Source organism: Brassica oleracea, chromosome C2 (genome assembly GCF_000695525.1).
Source record: "Brassica oleracea var. oleracea cultivar TO1000 chromosome C2, BOL, whole genome shotgun sequence".
Lineage (NCBI taxonomy): Eukaryota > Viridiplantae > Streptophyta > Magnoliopsida > Brassicales > Brassicaceae > Brassica > Brassica oleracea.
In genome coordinates, this window is record NC_027749.1 from 34,732,300 (window position 1) to 34,749,460 (window position 17,161).

Consider the following 17,161-nt stretch of genomic DNA (forward strand, 5'->3'; position numbering starts at 1 on the left):
GGATGGAGCCTTTAGAGAAATCTTCTGTTGCTAAGATTTTGTGGCGACACATAAAATTGAGTTAGCTTTCTAATGGAAGTGGTTTCAAGTCATTTGAAGATGTAATGAAAGAGTCACGACCAATTTACTAGAGGCATATCCACCCTGTTCGAGCATCCTGGAGCGACCTCTCAGAGCGACCTACCAAGGTTGCTCCCAGCCAGAGCGACCAGCCCGGAGCGACTATCTCAAGTCGCTCCAGCCAGAGCGACCAGCCAGAGCAACCAGCTCAAGTCGCTCGCGTTTTGACGGGGCGAGACACGAAGAAACGCGTCGGGAGCGACCTCCTGGAGCGGCAATGCTAGGTCGCTCCGCGTGTTTGGCTTGGACGATTTTTATGTTATTTCATGGGCTTTTTGGTCATTTTTTTTGTTGTTTTACATTTCTTAAACCTAAGTTAAGTACTTTTGTAAGCCATTGGAGGCAGGAGATCTCTTTGGTGGAGAACAACTAGTAAAACTTCTTGAGATTCAGATTGCTTTCATCTTGTGTTCTTGTTGATTTCTTGTCTATTCCTCTACATGATTAATCTGAAATCCAATATGGGTTTAAGAGGAATCATGGAGATTAGTGAGTAATCACCTTTTGAATTCATGGGTTTGGGAGATCAAGGGTTATTAGGTTAGTTCTAGGATGTTTTAGTGTAGATCATTCTTGTTCCTTGCTAGTAGAGTATTCATAATGCATCTTCTGAGTTGGCCACTCAAAAGTTGATCAATAGGCATTTCCCACCCGAAAGGTGTTTGATGAAATGCCTGAGACAACTCTCCTAGGCTTTTAGTATACTTTGCCAAAGACATTTGTTGTTAAAGGTGCTAAGATAGCTAATAGACTTGTTAGTAATCATTGCTTTCACATTATTCAACCAAAGACATTTGATGTTTGAGATATGTTAGCAAATGAGCATTCATCTAGACATAGAGCTTGCTTAGAATTGTGTCTAGGCTTAAGGTCGATAGTTTGATTGATCATTTCCCATCCTTAGTTCGATACTTGATCACCCAAAGTCTAATCCCTATGCCCATGAGTTCTCTTTTCCCTTAGTCAAGAAAATATCATTCTCTAATTGCTTTCTTGAATTAGTAGTAGTTTAAAACTCATCTAAATCATTGGTTACACTTAGATTAAGTGAGTACTTGCATTCTCAGTGCTTTGATATCCCTCAGAACTGGTTCGACAATCTTTTATACTACAACATTTGTTTTAGGAGACAGAAAACTCCTAACATCAGAAGACTTCCAGGAAGTCATCTGAGTAGTCTTTCTGAATAAATAAAAAAATTGTTTCTTTAAAAGATGGATGACTTACAGTCGGAGAAGATATGGTCTCCAACGACACTAGCGGTTACAGATCTGCAAAAATCGACGGGAAAAGAAGAATCAAGACTACATTTTTTAGGGTTTTACGGCGGCTAAACGCCTTAAGACAAGAGAAATAACTTACCGGCGGCGGAGTTCAATGAGACGCGGTTTCAGATCTGAAACAAAGGAAGCGGATGGTCAGTTTAAACTACTAAATACTCTACGCAATGAAGGAGAAACAAGATTCGTCGTAAGAGGAGAGATTACCGGCGGTGAGAACGACGGAATACGAGAGATCGCCTTCGTAATCGCCTCTGAAGAGAAACGGCGCTAGGGTTTTGGAAAGTTGTGAAAAAATAAAAAAAATGGTATTTATATGTCTGCTAAATGATCCGGTTAGGTTTAAAAATACATTGGTAAAATAAAGGATTCGGTCCGGTATGGATGACTTCCCGGTAAGTCGTCCATCTAAAATTATTCTAGACCCTAAACATAACCCCTAAACTTAATTAACTAACTAAACACTTCATAAAATCAAATTAAACTTTAAAAGTATTTACTATACACAAAAATAAACACTTACAGGTAAAAATTTAATTTTTCAAAAAAACATTCAAGCTTTCCAAAATCTAACCCTCAGAATACATACAATACTACAACATATGTTGCCAAAACCTAGACCAAAGAATACCATGATTCACTACCTACATTCATCTATGTTGAAAGCAATTCAATTTTGTTATATTTTAATTTGTATCTCTTAAAACTGTTTATAATTACATGATTTTAATTTTTCGCTTATCAAAATATTTTTTTAAAAATTTATAAATTATTTTTAAGATCAGCTACACCAGAAGACTTACTTGGAAGTCATCTAGAAGACGTCTAGCATCTCAGACGACTCAGACGACTTACTGGGGCTATATCTGTAAAAATGACTTATGTTTTTTTGTTTGGTCACAAGGAGCTGGCTGTAATTTCACAAGGATTTTAGGTTAGTTTTGCATTCGATTCAAGTTTGGGTATAAGTTTATATTTAAAATCAAGTTATGAATCATATTTGGCAAATTTCCCAAATATTAAAAAGGCTTCATTAAAAGTCTACAAAAATATGACTTTATTTTTTTTGTCTTATGTTTTTTCTCATAACTCTATCTTATTTTACATGTATTTTCTTCTATGGATTTTATGTTCTCTTCCCAAAAATGTAAGATTTTCATATATAGATTTTAAATATGTGTTTTATATTTATATTTAAATAAAGTTACATATTCAAACTATATGTTTTTACTTTAATATGTATTTATCTTATAAACTATATTTTATAATTTTCAAATCTAGAGTTAATTTCACATTTTTTAATATATATATATTTTCAGATCTAAATATTACATGGTAAGATAAATATGCAGATGAAGTCTACTTGAAAGTTAAGGTTGGTAAACTTCAAGTAAAGTCTACTAACCTTCAAGTAAAGTCTACTAACCTTAACTTTTACGTAGACTTCAAGTAAAGTCTACTAGCCTTAACTGTTATGTATACTTCAATACTCAAATATGATTTATGTCTTTGTCTTATAATTTTATCTTGTTTTGCAGGTATTATCTTCCAAAGTTTTCAAATTATCATTCTCAAGAGTGAAAGATTTACATATATTGATTTTAAATATGTAGTTTGTGTTTATATTGAACTAAATTTATAGATTCAAACTCTATGTTTTGTTTTGCTACTATTTCATCTTAAAAACAATATTGAAATCTTTTCCAGAACAAACTATTTTCAAATTTTCTAAATGTGAGTTACTTAAATCTGAATTTTTTTTTAGTGTTGACTTCTAAAGAAGTCTACATAAAAATTAACCGTACTAAACTTCAAATAAAGTTTACTAAACCATAAAATTTAAGTATATTTCATAAAAAGTTTACTAAAATATGATTAAAATTTTTTATCTTAGTTTTTTCCCATAGTTTTATTTTATTCGGAAGGTACTCTTTTCCAAGACTTTATTTGAGCCATCAACATTATGAATAATCAAACAAATTCGATTTTTTAATAAATTACTTTGTAATAATTTATCATTATAAAATATTCATTTATAAATAATTATTTTTGATGCATAATCTATAAACATTGTATTTATTTTTTAGTTGTGTTTCACTTATACGATATTATTAATTTTTGTTAGCTATCACTTTTTTCACAAGATACTCTAATTAACCAAACAATTAAGTTCCTCATAAGATAAAACAATAATTAACACACATGTGAGAAAAAGAAAAACTATACTAACATTCCAAAAAGTTTCACGAGTAAAAATAATCAAAAAAACTTTCCAATATGTCTCAAGTGTATACTTTAAAACAATAAAAATAGAGAACAAGACTTCTAAGACCATGTGCAATGGACCACTTGAAACATTTTCTTCAATTGTCGAATGGTTACAATGGTAGTTTTGAAAAAGGAAAAAAAGAGTATGTGCATTAACTCTTGTTGAATTCATTCAACTAGTTGAAAACATAAAAATGGGATTCACATGAAAAATATGGACCAATCAATTTCAATTTGTATCTTTCACGCTTTCAAAAAGAAAGTGAAAGAATGGAAAGTCTATTTCTTTCAAACATAAATATAATCCCTAAATTCTAATTGGTTCTTGAGTTTAGTCATATTTTTTTTTCACTCTATTTGTTTCAAATGAAATATTTTGTAGTTAAACTTTTTCAAAAAGTTGTTTACATCATAATTCCTCATTTTTATGCTCTATAAATAGGGACTTGGTTCATTTAATATTTAATTTTTAAAAAATTAAATATTAAATCATTATGTGGAAAAGAAAATGTGATGTGGATTTTAAAAAGGTAAAAAGAAGCTGTTGAATAAAGACAACCATTGTGCATAGTCTAAGTAAGTCTACACTGATTAGTTAACAATCTAATCAAACAAGATATTTGTTGGTTTCATAATTATCACATTAACTTTTGAATCATTCAAGACCGTTAAGATTCAATAACACCCATCGTAAAACAATAAAATCGTGAAAAACATAATGAATAATACACAAATACACTTTTAATAGAATTTTCGATGTAGACTTCAACTGCAGTCTACAAAAGTAGACTGTCATGGAAGTCTACACTTATTAGTGAATAACATAGTAAAACAAAAAAAATTGATAGTTCCATAATTATAACATATTAACTTTTGAAATTTATTCAAGACGATTAGGATTCACTAAAAAACACTGAGAAATAATAAAATTATGAAACCCTTAATTAATAATACATAAATTAACTTTTAATAGAATTTTCTACATAGACTACATATTTAGTTTCTAAAATCGTAGACTTGCATTGCAGTCTACGGATGTAAACTTTCATATACGTCTATTCTTTGGGTTAGCTTTTGCAATTGCAAAATTCACGGATTATTTTCCCTATTTTAAATGTTGTGATTTTATATAAGAATACTGTGTTTTAGTCAACATTTTGAAAAATGTTAGTTTTGCAATTGACAAGAATTCATTCAGTATTTGACTTTCAAAAGTATACTTCATTTTTAGTCTAAATTTTTAAATTTTTTAAAGGAAATTAGTTTTGTAATTGACAACAAAGTTTGACTTTTTACGAGTAGATTTAAATGGACGACTACAAATTTTTATACTTCCTATGAAGTCTACTCTCAAATAGGACGGGGTTAGTTTTGCGTTTGACCAAAATAAAATAGTAGACTTCATATGAAATCTACTACTCTTAGAAGTCTACTCTCAAATCCAATGGGTTATTATATGTTTTTCTTTTTAAGAATAGTAGACGACTGCATATGAAGTCTACACTTTAATTAAATTTTGGTCGATCTTTAAACATTTTTACAAGTGTATTATTCAAAGAAGTCAAAGTTTTGATCAAATGAATAACTAACCTTTTGTAAACTTCCCGGGCAATCTACAGAATGTAGACTTTCGATGAGAGCTACTATGAAAAGTCAAATGTTCGGTAATGAAAAATTAACATCTTTTACCTAGACTTATTAATAAGTCTATCACTTTTTTTTCTTTTCAAAAGTAAAGACATAGACTTCTACGAAAGTGTACGTTGCAAAAAAATATAAATTTGTCAATTGCAAAACTAACATGCGATAGAGAAGATTTCAGTAACAGTAAATAAGACTTCCCAAAAAATTTTATAAAAAGTCAAATTCCTAACAAACTTCGGTAAATTTCCAAACTAATATGTTTATCCGAGAAGAATTTTTGAGAAGTCTTTTCGTTTTTTTTATTAACAAAGAAAAGTTAGAGAAGTCTTCTAGAGAAGATTTACTTCCAAAGTACTGAGCCAACCTTGTCCTGAAAAATTAACACCCTCTTTCCACGAGCCATCTGTAAAACACCATATTCCTGGAATCGATGACAATATTGTATCCATTATTGATGGGTTATTATATGTTTTTCTTTTTAAGAATAGTAGAGGACTGCATATGAAGTCTACATTTTAATTAAATTTTGGTCGATCTTTAAACATTTTTACAAGTGCATTATTCAAAGAAGTCAAAGTTTTGATCAAATGAATAACTAACCTTTTGTAAACTTCCCGGGCAATCTACAGAATGTAGACTTTCGATGAGAGCTACTATGAAAAGTCAAATGTTCGGTAATGAAAAATTAACATCTTTTACCTAGACTTATTAATAAGTCTATCACTTTTTTTTCTTTTCAAAGGTAAAGACATAGACTTCTACGAAAGTGTACGTTGCAAAAAAATATAAATTTGTCAATTGCAAAACTAACATGCGATAGAGAAGATTTCAGTAACAGTAAATAAGACTTCCCAAAAAATTTTAGCTATAGCAACACAAAACTGAAAAGTGACGAATACATATAAACAGATACCTTTTCCGGTGTAAATCTCATTTCCAACCTCTTCAACCGTCCAAACTCCAAATATGAACAAAAAGAAGCAGTTTTTGACAATTTTTTACTGTAGATTCACAAACTATGAAATTGCGTTTATGATAATCAATGTTATGAGAGGAAATAAAGATTTGTTGGTTTAGAATGAGAAAAAGTAGATAGAAATTGAATTCTCGAGCTATAAGATCTCAAAAAATGGTTTTTCATGGTAGTTAGAAAATTTGAGATAATGATATTGTTCTAAATAAGAGAAATGTTTAGGGTGACTTAGTTTTTTTGTCATTTTTGAAATTAAAATGATATTAAATTACAATAACAATTTTGTAAATATGTCAAAAAAACTAAGAATGGTATGGAAAGTTCATGGCTAAATAGTATTGACAAAAAACATTAGTTTTGTGTTTTGCTTAAAATTGTAAGTCATTTTTTAAAATCTCCCTTAAATTTTTGATATGGAATCTCAACAGTATCACAATAAAAAGTTCAAGTCATCTTATGGTGATCCAAAATGCTCGACATATTTCACGCAAACGCTTCCAAATTTTGAATGAATAGTGGGAGACTGAATGTTGATTCCACATTTCCATTGAAACCACACATTCATCCTGTAAAATTATTTTTTAAAAAAAAGATAATCTAAAGTGGATTAGCTCTTATAAACATTTCACGAACTTTTTTAGGCATTTTTAGACTTTGGTCATCTTTTTCTATAAACCTATTTTTAGGCTTGTGCGTTATAAATCAAAAGCTCTAACTCTATTTTTTTTTAATCGTGTGTGCCTCATTTCAGAGAGTGCATTAGGAGAATATTAATAATAGAAGCAAATATTAGAAAAGTATTTATGTAATAAAATTATTTATGGATAGAATAATTTCACATTAAAACGGAAAATTTTCTTTTTCTACTCACATATGTGTGCGACTATCCACAACTGATATATTATTATATTATATTTTTACACGTATAGTATATAATACTTGATTTATAACAATAATACATAGCATAATAATCAGATTGATTTAAAACAAAAGTTCAATGGAAAAAGGTGAGGAAAAGAAAGAGGAGGAGGAAGAAGAAGTACAAGAGGAGGAAAAGGAAAAGAAGAAGACTCACATATGTGTGTGACTATCCACAACTGATATATTATTATATTATATTTTTACACGTATAGTATATAATACTTGATTTATAACAATAATACATAGCATAATAATCAGATTGATTTAAAACAAAAGTTCAATGGAAAAAGGTGAGGAAAAGAAAGAGGAGGAGGAAGAAGAAGTACAAGAGGAGGAAAAGGAAAAGAAGAAGAAAGAGAAAGAAAAGGAAGAAGATGCTGAAGTGAAAAAAATAAGAAGCACATGGAAATGAGAAGGATGAAAAGAATGAGAAGGAAAAAATGTTGTAATATAATATATTGTCTTTATAAAATAATATAATATGTGAAATTAATTTATTTTGATTGCATATTTTTATAAATGGATATGTGTGTATTTCGAATGAGTGCACTATAACATTATGATTTCTAATATAACTTGAAAGAAACTTTCAAAGTATCTCGTGAATTCGTTCGAATTTACATGTTCTCGTATAGTGAATGAAATTGATTTATTCTATTTGATTATATTATGGACTAAAATCTCATATACTGTTAAAGAAAAAATAGTAATCTGTCATACTGTTAATGAGTCTACATACTCTCGTACTTTTAATGAAATAGTGGAGCTCCGATTTTACCCTTTTTGTTTTCTACGAAATTAAATTTCAAATTTTATTTTTTTCAAATTTCAAATTTCCAGTTCTCAATAATCGATGTAAAGTTTTACCAAAGTTTATAGTTTTAAAAATTCTCAACTTTTACCAAGTTTTAAAATTTTACCAAATAATACAGTCTTACAATGTTTTATAGTTTACCAAGTTCTAAAATTTTACAAAGTTGTACTTGAACGATTCTACAACCTGGTAAAACTAGGTACAAATTTTTAATAAGTTGTACCATTGTCGAGGTACAATTTGGTAAAACTTTGTACCTAGTTTTACCAAGTTCTATAGTTTTATGAAGTTGTACTTGAACGATAGTACAACTTGGTATAACTTTGTTTCTGGTTGTAGTTGTACTTTTTCATTTATCATATATTCATGTAACATGACAGATATAGAGCGCAAGAGGAAGAAAATCAAATAAGAAGAAGAAGAAACTGACAAATAATTATAAAAAAAAAAAAAGAAAACCGGCAATAAAACTCCAAACTTTCAAATTAAAGCCAAAAAAACTTTAACTCGTATTTGAGCCAAAAAATACCCAAACTTTTAAATGTTGGTCATTTTAACTCTCATTTTTTGTTGAATCTGCCATTTTAGAAACTCGGAAAGTCAACTATTAAACCGTAAACGTCTGTTAACTTACTAAACAACGTTGTTTTAAATACTACTTAAAAATTCTTCTTCGACACCAATACAATTATTCTCAGCCTCATTATCATTCTCATTAGTCTCACAATTCCACTTAAGATTTCTCACTACGGCGAACCCGAAGTAACCCCCATCGTCTTAGCCATCCTTTGCATTATCAATGGCTCTCTTTTTTGGAGATTAGAAGATTGAGAGATTCGAGAATTAGAAAATTTAGGTTTCGCGAAAGAGAGGTTGATTTAAATGTTTACAGATGTAAAACGACATCATTTCGTTAATGTTTAATCAGTTTTAAAAACGACATCATTTAGCGAGTTAACTTACGTTTACGGGTTTAATAGTTGACTTTTCAGGTTTCTTAAATGGCCTAGTCAACAAAAAATGAGAGTTAAAATTACCAATATTTGAAAGTTGATATATTTTTTTGGTTCAAACATGAGTTCAATGTTTTTTTAGCTTTAATTTGAAAGTTCAAGATTTTTATGGTTGTTTTCTCTAATAAAAAAGGAAGAAGAAATCACAGAGAAGTTGAAAAACTGAGAGAATGAGAACATATTTTGAGGAAGGAAAGAAATCTGAGAAAAAGAAGATATTTCAAAGAAGAAAAATAGATCTGAAATCTAAGAAGGAAAACAGATTTCGAAGAAGAAGAACAGATCTGAGAAGAAGAAATAAGAGATTCAAGAAGGAGAAGAGAAGAGAACATATTTCGAACGAGGAGCAAAAAATCAATGAAGATTCATAGAAAATGTAGAAGAGGTTTTCAGAGATTTTGAAGAAGAAGAAGAAGAAGAGATTTGAGAAAAAAAAAAGAATAGAGAGAAGAAGAGAGATGCATAAGTTAAGAATTATGATAGAGGAAAGAATATTAGGTTTAAAGTATGAATGGTAGAGTTTGTAATTAGATTGATGTTTTAGGGGTTTTTGGTCATTTGACAAATTTTCGAATAAAAAATAAATAAAAATAAATGAAAAAAAGAGAGAAGCATATGTAAATATTCTTTTTCCGGGGAGAGCATCTTAGCATTTCATTCATATATAATGTAGTGTAAATTTGAAATCATATTAATATTGTAAAAAAATATTTTGTTTAATATAAATTATATAGAATAAAATAAAATATTTTCTCTTGAACAGACTATATAATTTTAAGAAATATATATCTGTTTTTAAACATGCGTATGTGAAAAAATGTAGATGTATTTTTCAACATGTGACATATATATAAATGTTGTGTTGAAAAAAAATGTAATGCAAAAAGAGGTGAAAAATTTATTAACAAAATATAAAACATAAAGAAAAAAGAGAGGAGAGATGAGAGACGAGGACACCCCTTCCCAAGCCATTTCTCCAAATCGAAAGGATATTTTCTTTCAAAACCTAAGATAACCATTAGAGCATCCACATTGAGACTTGTAAAGGGGTTCATGGGCTCAGTATCATAGAGCCGGAATTAAAAAAAAAATAGAAAAATGGGTTTTATTTTGCGAGGCGGGCCTTCCCAGTGACCCCGTAGGAGACGGGTTTACGCCAGGTGTCACGCAGCTATTGGCGACGCGTTATTGATGTGAGGAGGATCGCGTGTAGAGAATCACTTTCCCTCATTTCTGAAAAAATCTAGGGTTTGCTCCCGAGAGGCGATTTGTCGAGCGATCGTCTCCTCTCATCTCATTTCTTCAAATTTCTTCACTATTCTTCATCGATTCGAGTAGAGAGTGTCTCCTCCACGTTAATAGGTGAGTATCGAGTGGATTCACCGATACATCTTTGCGTTTCAGTTAGATTAGTGGGATTTTAAAATTATGGTTCGTATACGATTTTGGGGGTTTTCGATTCTAGGTTTTAAATCGTCTTCTGGGTTTCATATAGGGGTAGATTGAAGCATTTCGTTGTAGATTAGTGTGATTTTCAAAATAGGGTTCATATTCAAATTTGGGGGTATTCGATTGTAGGTTATAAATGGGCATCTGAGTTTCATATAGGGCTAGATCGAAGCGTTTCCTTGTCGATTAGTGGGTTAATTTTGAATTTTGGGGGTTTTCGATTTTAGGTTTTAAATCAATATTTTTTTTGTGATGTTGTTGTAATCCGTTTGGTTATCTGGTTCAGATGGATCCCGCAGAGGAGAGGAGAGATACAAAGAGGCATCAGGAGTACATAAACATGTTGGGAAACGTTTGCGATTCAGAATATGGAATTCCAAGACGATGTCCCTGTGGTGGGAGAATGATTGACGAGGTGCGGGTGAAGGAGGAGCACGAGACTCATCCTGGAAAGCGCTTCTTCACCTGCATAAACTACGAGGTAAGAGATACCTCAGAGCACTCGTATAATATGTAGTATAATTTGTAGGAAATATGTTGTCTAATGTTTTATAATGTTGTCACCAAGGCTGATGGGTTACATTATCGTCAGCCTTGGGTTGTAGGTGTCCAGGAGGAGATCGAACATCTGCGTAAGCGTGTGGACGAGGCTGAGGAGGTGATCAAGTGGGTGCCCAATCTCAAGAGACAGATAGAGAGTGTAGAGGTTAGTGTATTTATTTTTTTAAGTGTACCTAATAGGAAGTAACAAGAAGTAATTTTTTTTTAACAGTAAGAAGGTTTATCTATGCAGGCACAGGTTAAAAGGCTCGCTCTGCTGGTTGATAGGCTCACTGGTGACGTTTATAACCTCACTGTGGAGGTGGATACTCTGGAGAAGGTCTGCTTCGATTAAAATCCAAAAGGTAAACACCTGATCTTGAACTGAACTAGAACTGAACTTGACTAGGTTGCTGGCTGAACTAGAACTGAAGTTGAGTAGGTAGGTTCCGTGTTGTATTAATTAAAGTGAATTGAAGTAGAAGTAACTTCAGTGTATTAATTGATATTTTCTGAAAGTAAAGTGATGCTCTGAAAGTGAACTGAACTAGAAGTAGTTTCCGTGTATTAATTGAACTAGGGTGGTTGGTGGCAGTGATGAATGCTCTGAAAGTGATGTGATGCTCTGATAGTGGTTGTGTTTTGATGAATGCTATCTGTTTTCGTGGTTGGTAGTTAGAAACTTTAAAACACATTGAGTTAAAACTTTAAAACACACCAAGTTACATCACCCAAAATATTAGTTTAAATACATAGTAAATCCCACTGAGGTTAACTCAAACCAAGTTCTGAAACAGAAACCAACTTTAAAACACACCTACGGAAACCTTAATGGATCCGTTTTCCCTTTATTCTCCCGGGTCTTCTCGTGTTCCCATACTGGTTGAAAGGAAAAAGTGGACACCACAAGAAGATATAGTCTTCATCAGTGCTTGGTTAAACACCAGCAAAGATCCCATAGTTAGTAACCAGCAGAAGTTAGTGTCTTTTTGGAGAAGAATTGAGGAATATTTCAATTCAAGCCCTCTGCTAACAGGCTCTTCTGGAAGAGAGTGGAGTACATGTAAGCAGAGGTGGGGAAGGCTAAATTCCGAGGTTTGTAAGTTTGTGGGAAGCTATGAGGCCGCTTTGAAGGAGCAAGCTAGTGGCCAAAATGAGAACGATGTCATGAAGGCTGCCCATGACATCTTCTTCAACGACTACACGGGCAAGTTCACACTTGAACATGCGTGGAGGGAGCTGCGGTTCGATCAAAAGTGGAGGTCAACTTATTTAACAACAGATGGTGCAAAGGAGAAAAGGAAGGAAGCTACAGAGACGGTGCCTGACTCGGAAGAAGAGGTTAGACCACCTGGTGTTAAGGCTTGCAAAGCAGCCGCCAAACGCAAGAAGCATGGGAATGAAGCAGCGTATGATCGACTACAAACCATTCTAGACATGAAACAGAACATATCCAAACAGAAACTACTAGATCGTCTCCTCTCAAAAAAAGATACTCTAACTGATAGTGAGGTGTCTCTCAAGGACAAACTCGTAGCTGAGATGCTTTGATCTGGTCAGTTTTAGGTTGTTTTGCTGATAATGAATGTTAATTGGAACTATGACTGGTTTGGAATTTGAGTTGTATAGTCATTTTATTTCAGTTCATCAAATAGTAGTAGTAGTTTCGTTGGCTTTAATTGGAACTATGCCTGTTACAATAAATAGTAGTAGTAGTTTCTTTGGTTTGCTTACTTGTTTACTAACTATTGGCGTGGTTTTGTTGCTTCTGCAGGTCACCGGTTCTACTTCAACTGGCGTTCTTTGTTGCTTCTGCAGGTCACGGGTGGTATTAGCTAAGTAGTTGTCACGAGGTGTAGTAGGTAGTGTGTAGTGACAACACGTTTTCAATTATGTTGTGTAATGGGTGTGAGAAACAGTTGTATTTTGTTGGTTTCTACACTCACGGATGAATTATGTTTGTGTCACGGGTGTGAAAGTGTAGCATTTTGTTGGTTTCTACACTTCACGTGTATTGTAAAACAATGCCTATATAATCTATTGTCTCATTTATGCATTGGTCTTAAACTTGTTCTTCATTGCTTCTCTCTAAAACAATCAGAACACAACAATCATCCCCTATTTTCTTTAAGTTCTTTCCCTTTCCCTATCTTCTTAACTCAAACTTGTTCTTCGTTGCTTCCTCAAACTCCAAGAGCACAGCTATTTGCTCAACATCAAGAAGCCGTAAGAAAAGATGTCGAACGTGCTTTCGGAGTATTGCAAGCGAGGTTTGCAATAGTCAAAAACCCAGCACTACTATGGGACAAGGAAAAGATAGAAAGGATTATGAGATGTTGTGTCATACTGCACAACATGATAGTAGAGGACGAACGAGACAGATTCACTCAGTATGATACAGATGTATTCGAATCAGGAGAATCAAACAGAAGTTCCGAGGTTGATGTCGTCTCCTCTACGGAAAGCCTTTCTAATGTCGGTGAAATGCGTGGGATTGGGATCAACAGATACATCACCGTCTGAAAGCTGATCTAGTTGAAAATATATGGCAAATGTTCGGTAATCAAGATGAATAATCTTTCTATGTTTATGATTTTCCTACTATTGAATAATAATGTATTGAAAATTTTTAAAAAATAATTTTTTTTTTTTAATTCTAAGAACCCCATGTTCGGGTTCACTAATGGAAGAAGAAAATCAATACAGGTTCATTACTATTTCCGACCCCACCAAAAAATAATAAAAAATTCCAATGAACCCCAAGTGGAGGTTCATTGATGTGGATGCTCTTAGTGGTAGATACCCTCTCATAAGTATTTAACATATATAATAATATTATTAATTATTCTTAGAAATAAAATTTAAAATAAAATAAAAAAGAAATAAACCAACAGAAAGTAGATACGTTTGGATTTGAGTCTTTTTAACCGTAGAAAAAGTTTCTCCAGCAAGATACTATCTCATTCATTTGTCACTCTCTTTCTATTTTTTCATTTAATTTCAATATTAAAATATAACACATCTTAAACTTAATTAAAAACAAAATTCTTGGTTGTAGAATGCAATTCCTTTTTTTGTGAACAACCAAATTTGATTAGAACGAAAGTAGTTTAGTACAAGTAGGAGAGTATATATGCAAGTCTGCCTTCCTCGTGGAATCGGCCAAACTGTTATGCTCTATAGGAATAAAAGAAAACAGGCACAAAGTAAAGGAAGATGATAAAAATTTAATATCCATGAGAACTCCGTAAAGGTCCACCGGATAGATCTTAAAATTTATAGCTCTAATGAGCTTCTGTGAGTCAGATTGAAACTATAATTTTGGTAGATAAGATTGATGACCTGGCTCTAGATTCTCTCGTAGTGCCAGAGCCTCTGCCATGAGGGGGAAGAGATATCCTTGTACCAGAACTTGTAGTTAGGAGAGAAGGTTGATTGTTGTTCAGGACCCAACCAAGACCCGCCGTGAGTTAGTTGGGTGACCAGGAGGCGTTGGTGTTACAGATGCTGGTGTTGCTCGGTAGCGGCGTGAGAGGGAACAGGTGTTACATCAGCCGGCTCATAGATATATGGTGCTGATGTTTTGCAAGACTTCATTCTCTTATTGAAGATAAGGTTTTGCGCACAACATTTGCAGTTAGGGTCGCCGTGCTCTCAAAGATAAGGAGATTATGAGCTTGCCAAATAAACCAACAAACCCATGATAGAATGCAATTCCTCTATTTGGTAAACAGCCAAATATGTAATCAAAGTTGGCAAACATGTGGATAGTTTTCGAAAAACAGTTTGAAATACCATAAATTTGCTACCACTTTTCAAAAACACACTCAACTAAAAACATAATAATATTCAGCTTTAGGGTTTAATAATGATTGTTTAGGGTTTAGTATTAAAGGGTGAAGTTGGACTTATAAATTTTTTTAAAATGATTTAAAAGAATTAATTTTTATCACAAACTTTAGGTATTTGTGAAAATGACTATCATTTAAGCTAAATTTGAAAAGTGAAATTAAATTTGTGGTTAAATTGAAATTATCCCATAGTTTTGAAAATAAGTAATGCATCTTATTGAAATGTTTTTTCAAATACATTTTTCACAATTTTATGTAAAATATTGTATTATCAAATTAAATAACATGATGTTTTAAAAGAATATACCCAAAATATTTTCTACTAAAAATATATGTACAGTTAATAAATTATCGTATAAACGAAAATGTAATATTCAGATTTAAATATATAAATAAAGGTATTAATCTATTTTCTATATATTAGTATGTCAATCAAGGTTATTTTTAAAAGTTGGTGACAAATTGTTTTCCAACCACACATTTATTTATTTTAAACTAAGGACTCTTTAATTGGTGACAATGCATGTCGTTTCAATATTTTATTCCCCAATATAATATTAGATATGGACATATTCAAAATATGTTATCCTCGTTCGCTCCCACTTCCATTTTTATTCGAAATGCTCTAAGATTGGAATGTGGGGGATTACGTGATCTAGTCGATTGATGTTTCATCGTTGGAAAGGTTGTTTTCCTTGGCAAACATACTTCTGCACGTCAGTAAAATTCGAAGAAATTTGGAAGCTTATTCCATGGTATATTATTTATGTTTACTTAAATCATTTCTTTCTCTTAATATACTTTTAACTTCCTTCTGTTCAATGTTGTAAAATGATTATTTACAGGAAATTGTATGAAATATCATAAGTTGGCTACCAATTTTTTTTAAAATATACTCACACTAAAAAATACACTCTTTTTGTGGAAGCACCGTAACCTATTGGTTAAGGTTTAAAGGCTTCTACACCCAGGTCTGGGATTCGAATCCCAGACTATGCAATTTATTGCAGATTGCAGGAAATCCAGGTTTCAAGTCCCGGAGAGAGCGGTTTATTAAACAATTATGCAGACTACAGAGGAAAGACTTGCAAGGGATCTTCAACATGGTGCAAGTAAATCTGGTCAGGCATGGATCTTCATAGGACGGCTCATGTGATGCAGTTAGGCGTAGGTCTTCGTAAGCCAGGTAGTATTGTCGGTTGTCGAATCGTCTATGTAATCTTTCCTATATCATAATTGTAAGATCGTAATAAATCAGCGTTAAAAAAAAAAAAATACACTCGCATTTGGGTGTACGATCTAATGATTATTGTTTAGAATTTAGTATTAGGAGATTAAGTTGTGTTTTAAATTTCTATTAAATTTTTGTAAATTATTTATAAATATTTATAAATGATTTAAAATGCTTATTTTAGTTTTTTTAACCATAAATTTAAAATATTTATGAAAAAATTATCATTTAAAGGTAAATTTGAAAATTGATATCAAATTTGTTGTAAAACTGAAAGTCTCCCCACCCCCGCCCTCATTATTAAATATTCTTATTGATGTAAAATATATACAGAATCACTTTAATGTTAAAAACTAAGTATTTATCGCTAGCCTTTTTACAAGTCTGTTTATTCAAGCTCATTTAAATAGCATATAAAAAAAATTATATTGTATATTAAAAGTTAATGATTATATTCCAGTGAGATAAGTTTCTCATATGCCAAAGTCATAATTCTTTTATACATGAAATCCGAGTCGACAATTCGGTAGTTAGTGACTCAAGCATCATCTGAACTTTTGTTTTCACCAACAGAATATTTTAATTTAGATTTTGGCATACCGCATACATGGCAACCATGATTATAATGGTAACAATGGGCATACTTTAGGTTGGATTTATAACTAATGTTGGTGGAAATTTGGACATGCAGACGAATTTATGGAGAGTAGCGTAATTAAAACACTAGCTAGCTAGAGGTGCACAAAAAAGAAGAAACAAGCTAGCTTTTGCCCAGTGATAGCATGAGCAGCGGCGGCTGTCAATAGTAATCCCTCGCAAGTTAAAAAGAAAGATAAGCAACCAAGGTTGGAGACAGCGTATATGTCAAGCTCACATATTGGACCATTGGTTGTCTTGAGAGCTGCACTATGTAACTTGAAGGTCGTTCGATAGATTCGCACAGAGACGAACTGTAACGGCCCGGTTCCTGGCCCGTAAAATTTTACAAAGAATATGGGCTTCTCTACGGCTCATTTGGCAAAAACCTAGGGTTTCCCTTCCCCTTTCCTATAAAAAG

At 32.1% G+C, this 17,161-nt stretch overlaps 2 protein-coding genes across 2 annotated transcripts; both read left to right on the top strand.

Annotated features, from left to right (window-relative positions):
• The first annotated feature begins 10,304 nt into the window (after positions 1 to 10,304).
• Positions 10,305 to 11,710, top strand: LOC106325820. Its single transcript, XM_013763868.1, has 4 exons — positions 10,305 to 10,395; positions 10,769 to 10,963; positions 11,051 to 11,188; positions 11,276 to 11,710. The coding sequence occupies exons 2-4, from the start codon at positions 10,769 to 10,771 to the stop codon at positions 11,375 to 11,377; spliced, it is 435 nt and encodes a 144-aa protein (XP_013619322.1). The 5' UTR covers positions 10,305 to 10,395; the 3' UTR covers positions 11,378 to 11,710.
• A 143-nt stretch (positions 11,711 to 11,853) lies between these two features.
• Positions 11,854 to 12,573, top strand: LOC106324082 (glutathione S-transferase T3-like). The gene has a single exon (XM_013762102.1). It carries the CDS (start codon positions 11,854 to 11,856, stop codon positions 12,571 to 12,573), a length of 720 nt encoding a protein of 239 aa, XP_013617556.1.
• Positions 12,574 to 17,161: the final 4,588 nt, after the last annotated feature.

What these genes read in the sequence shown, in the direction of transcription:
- LOC106325820 (XM_013763868.1), top strand. Translation starts at nt 10,769, where the DNA reads ATGGATCCCGCAGAGGAGAGGAGAGATACAAAGAGGCATCAGGAGTAC. An exon ending in TCACCTGCATAAACTACGAG is followed by an intron (nt 10,964 to 11,050) that starts GTAAGAGATACC and finishes GTTGTCACCAAG; the next exon opens with GCTGATGGGTTACATTATCG. An exon ending in GACAGATAGAGAGTGTAGAG is followed by an intron (nt 11,189 to 11,275) that starts GTTAGTGTATTT and finishes TTATCTATGCAG; the next exon opens with GCACAGGTTAAAAGGCTCGC.
- LOC106324082 (XM_013762102.1), top strand. Translation starts at nt 11,854, where the DNA reads ATGGATCCGTTTTCCCTTTATTCTCCCGGGTCTTCTCGTGTTCCCATA.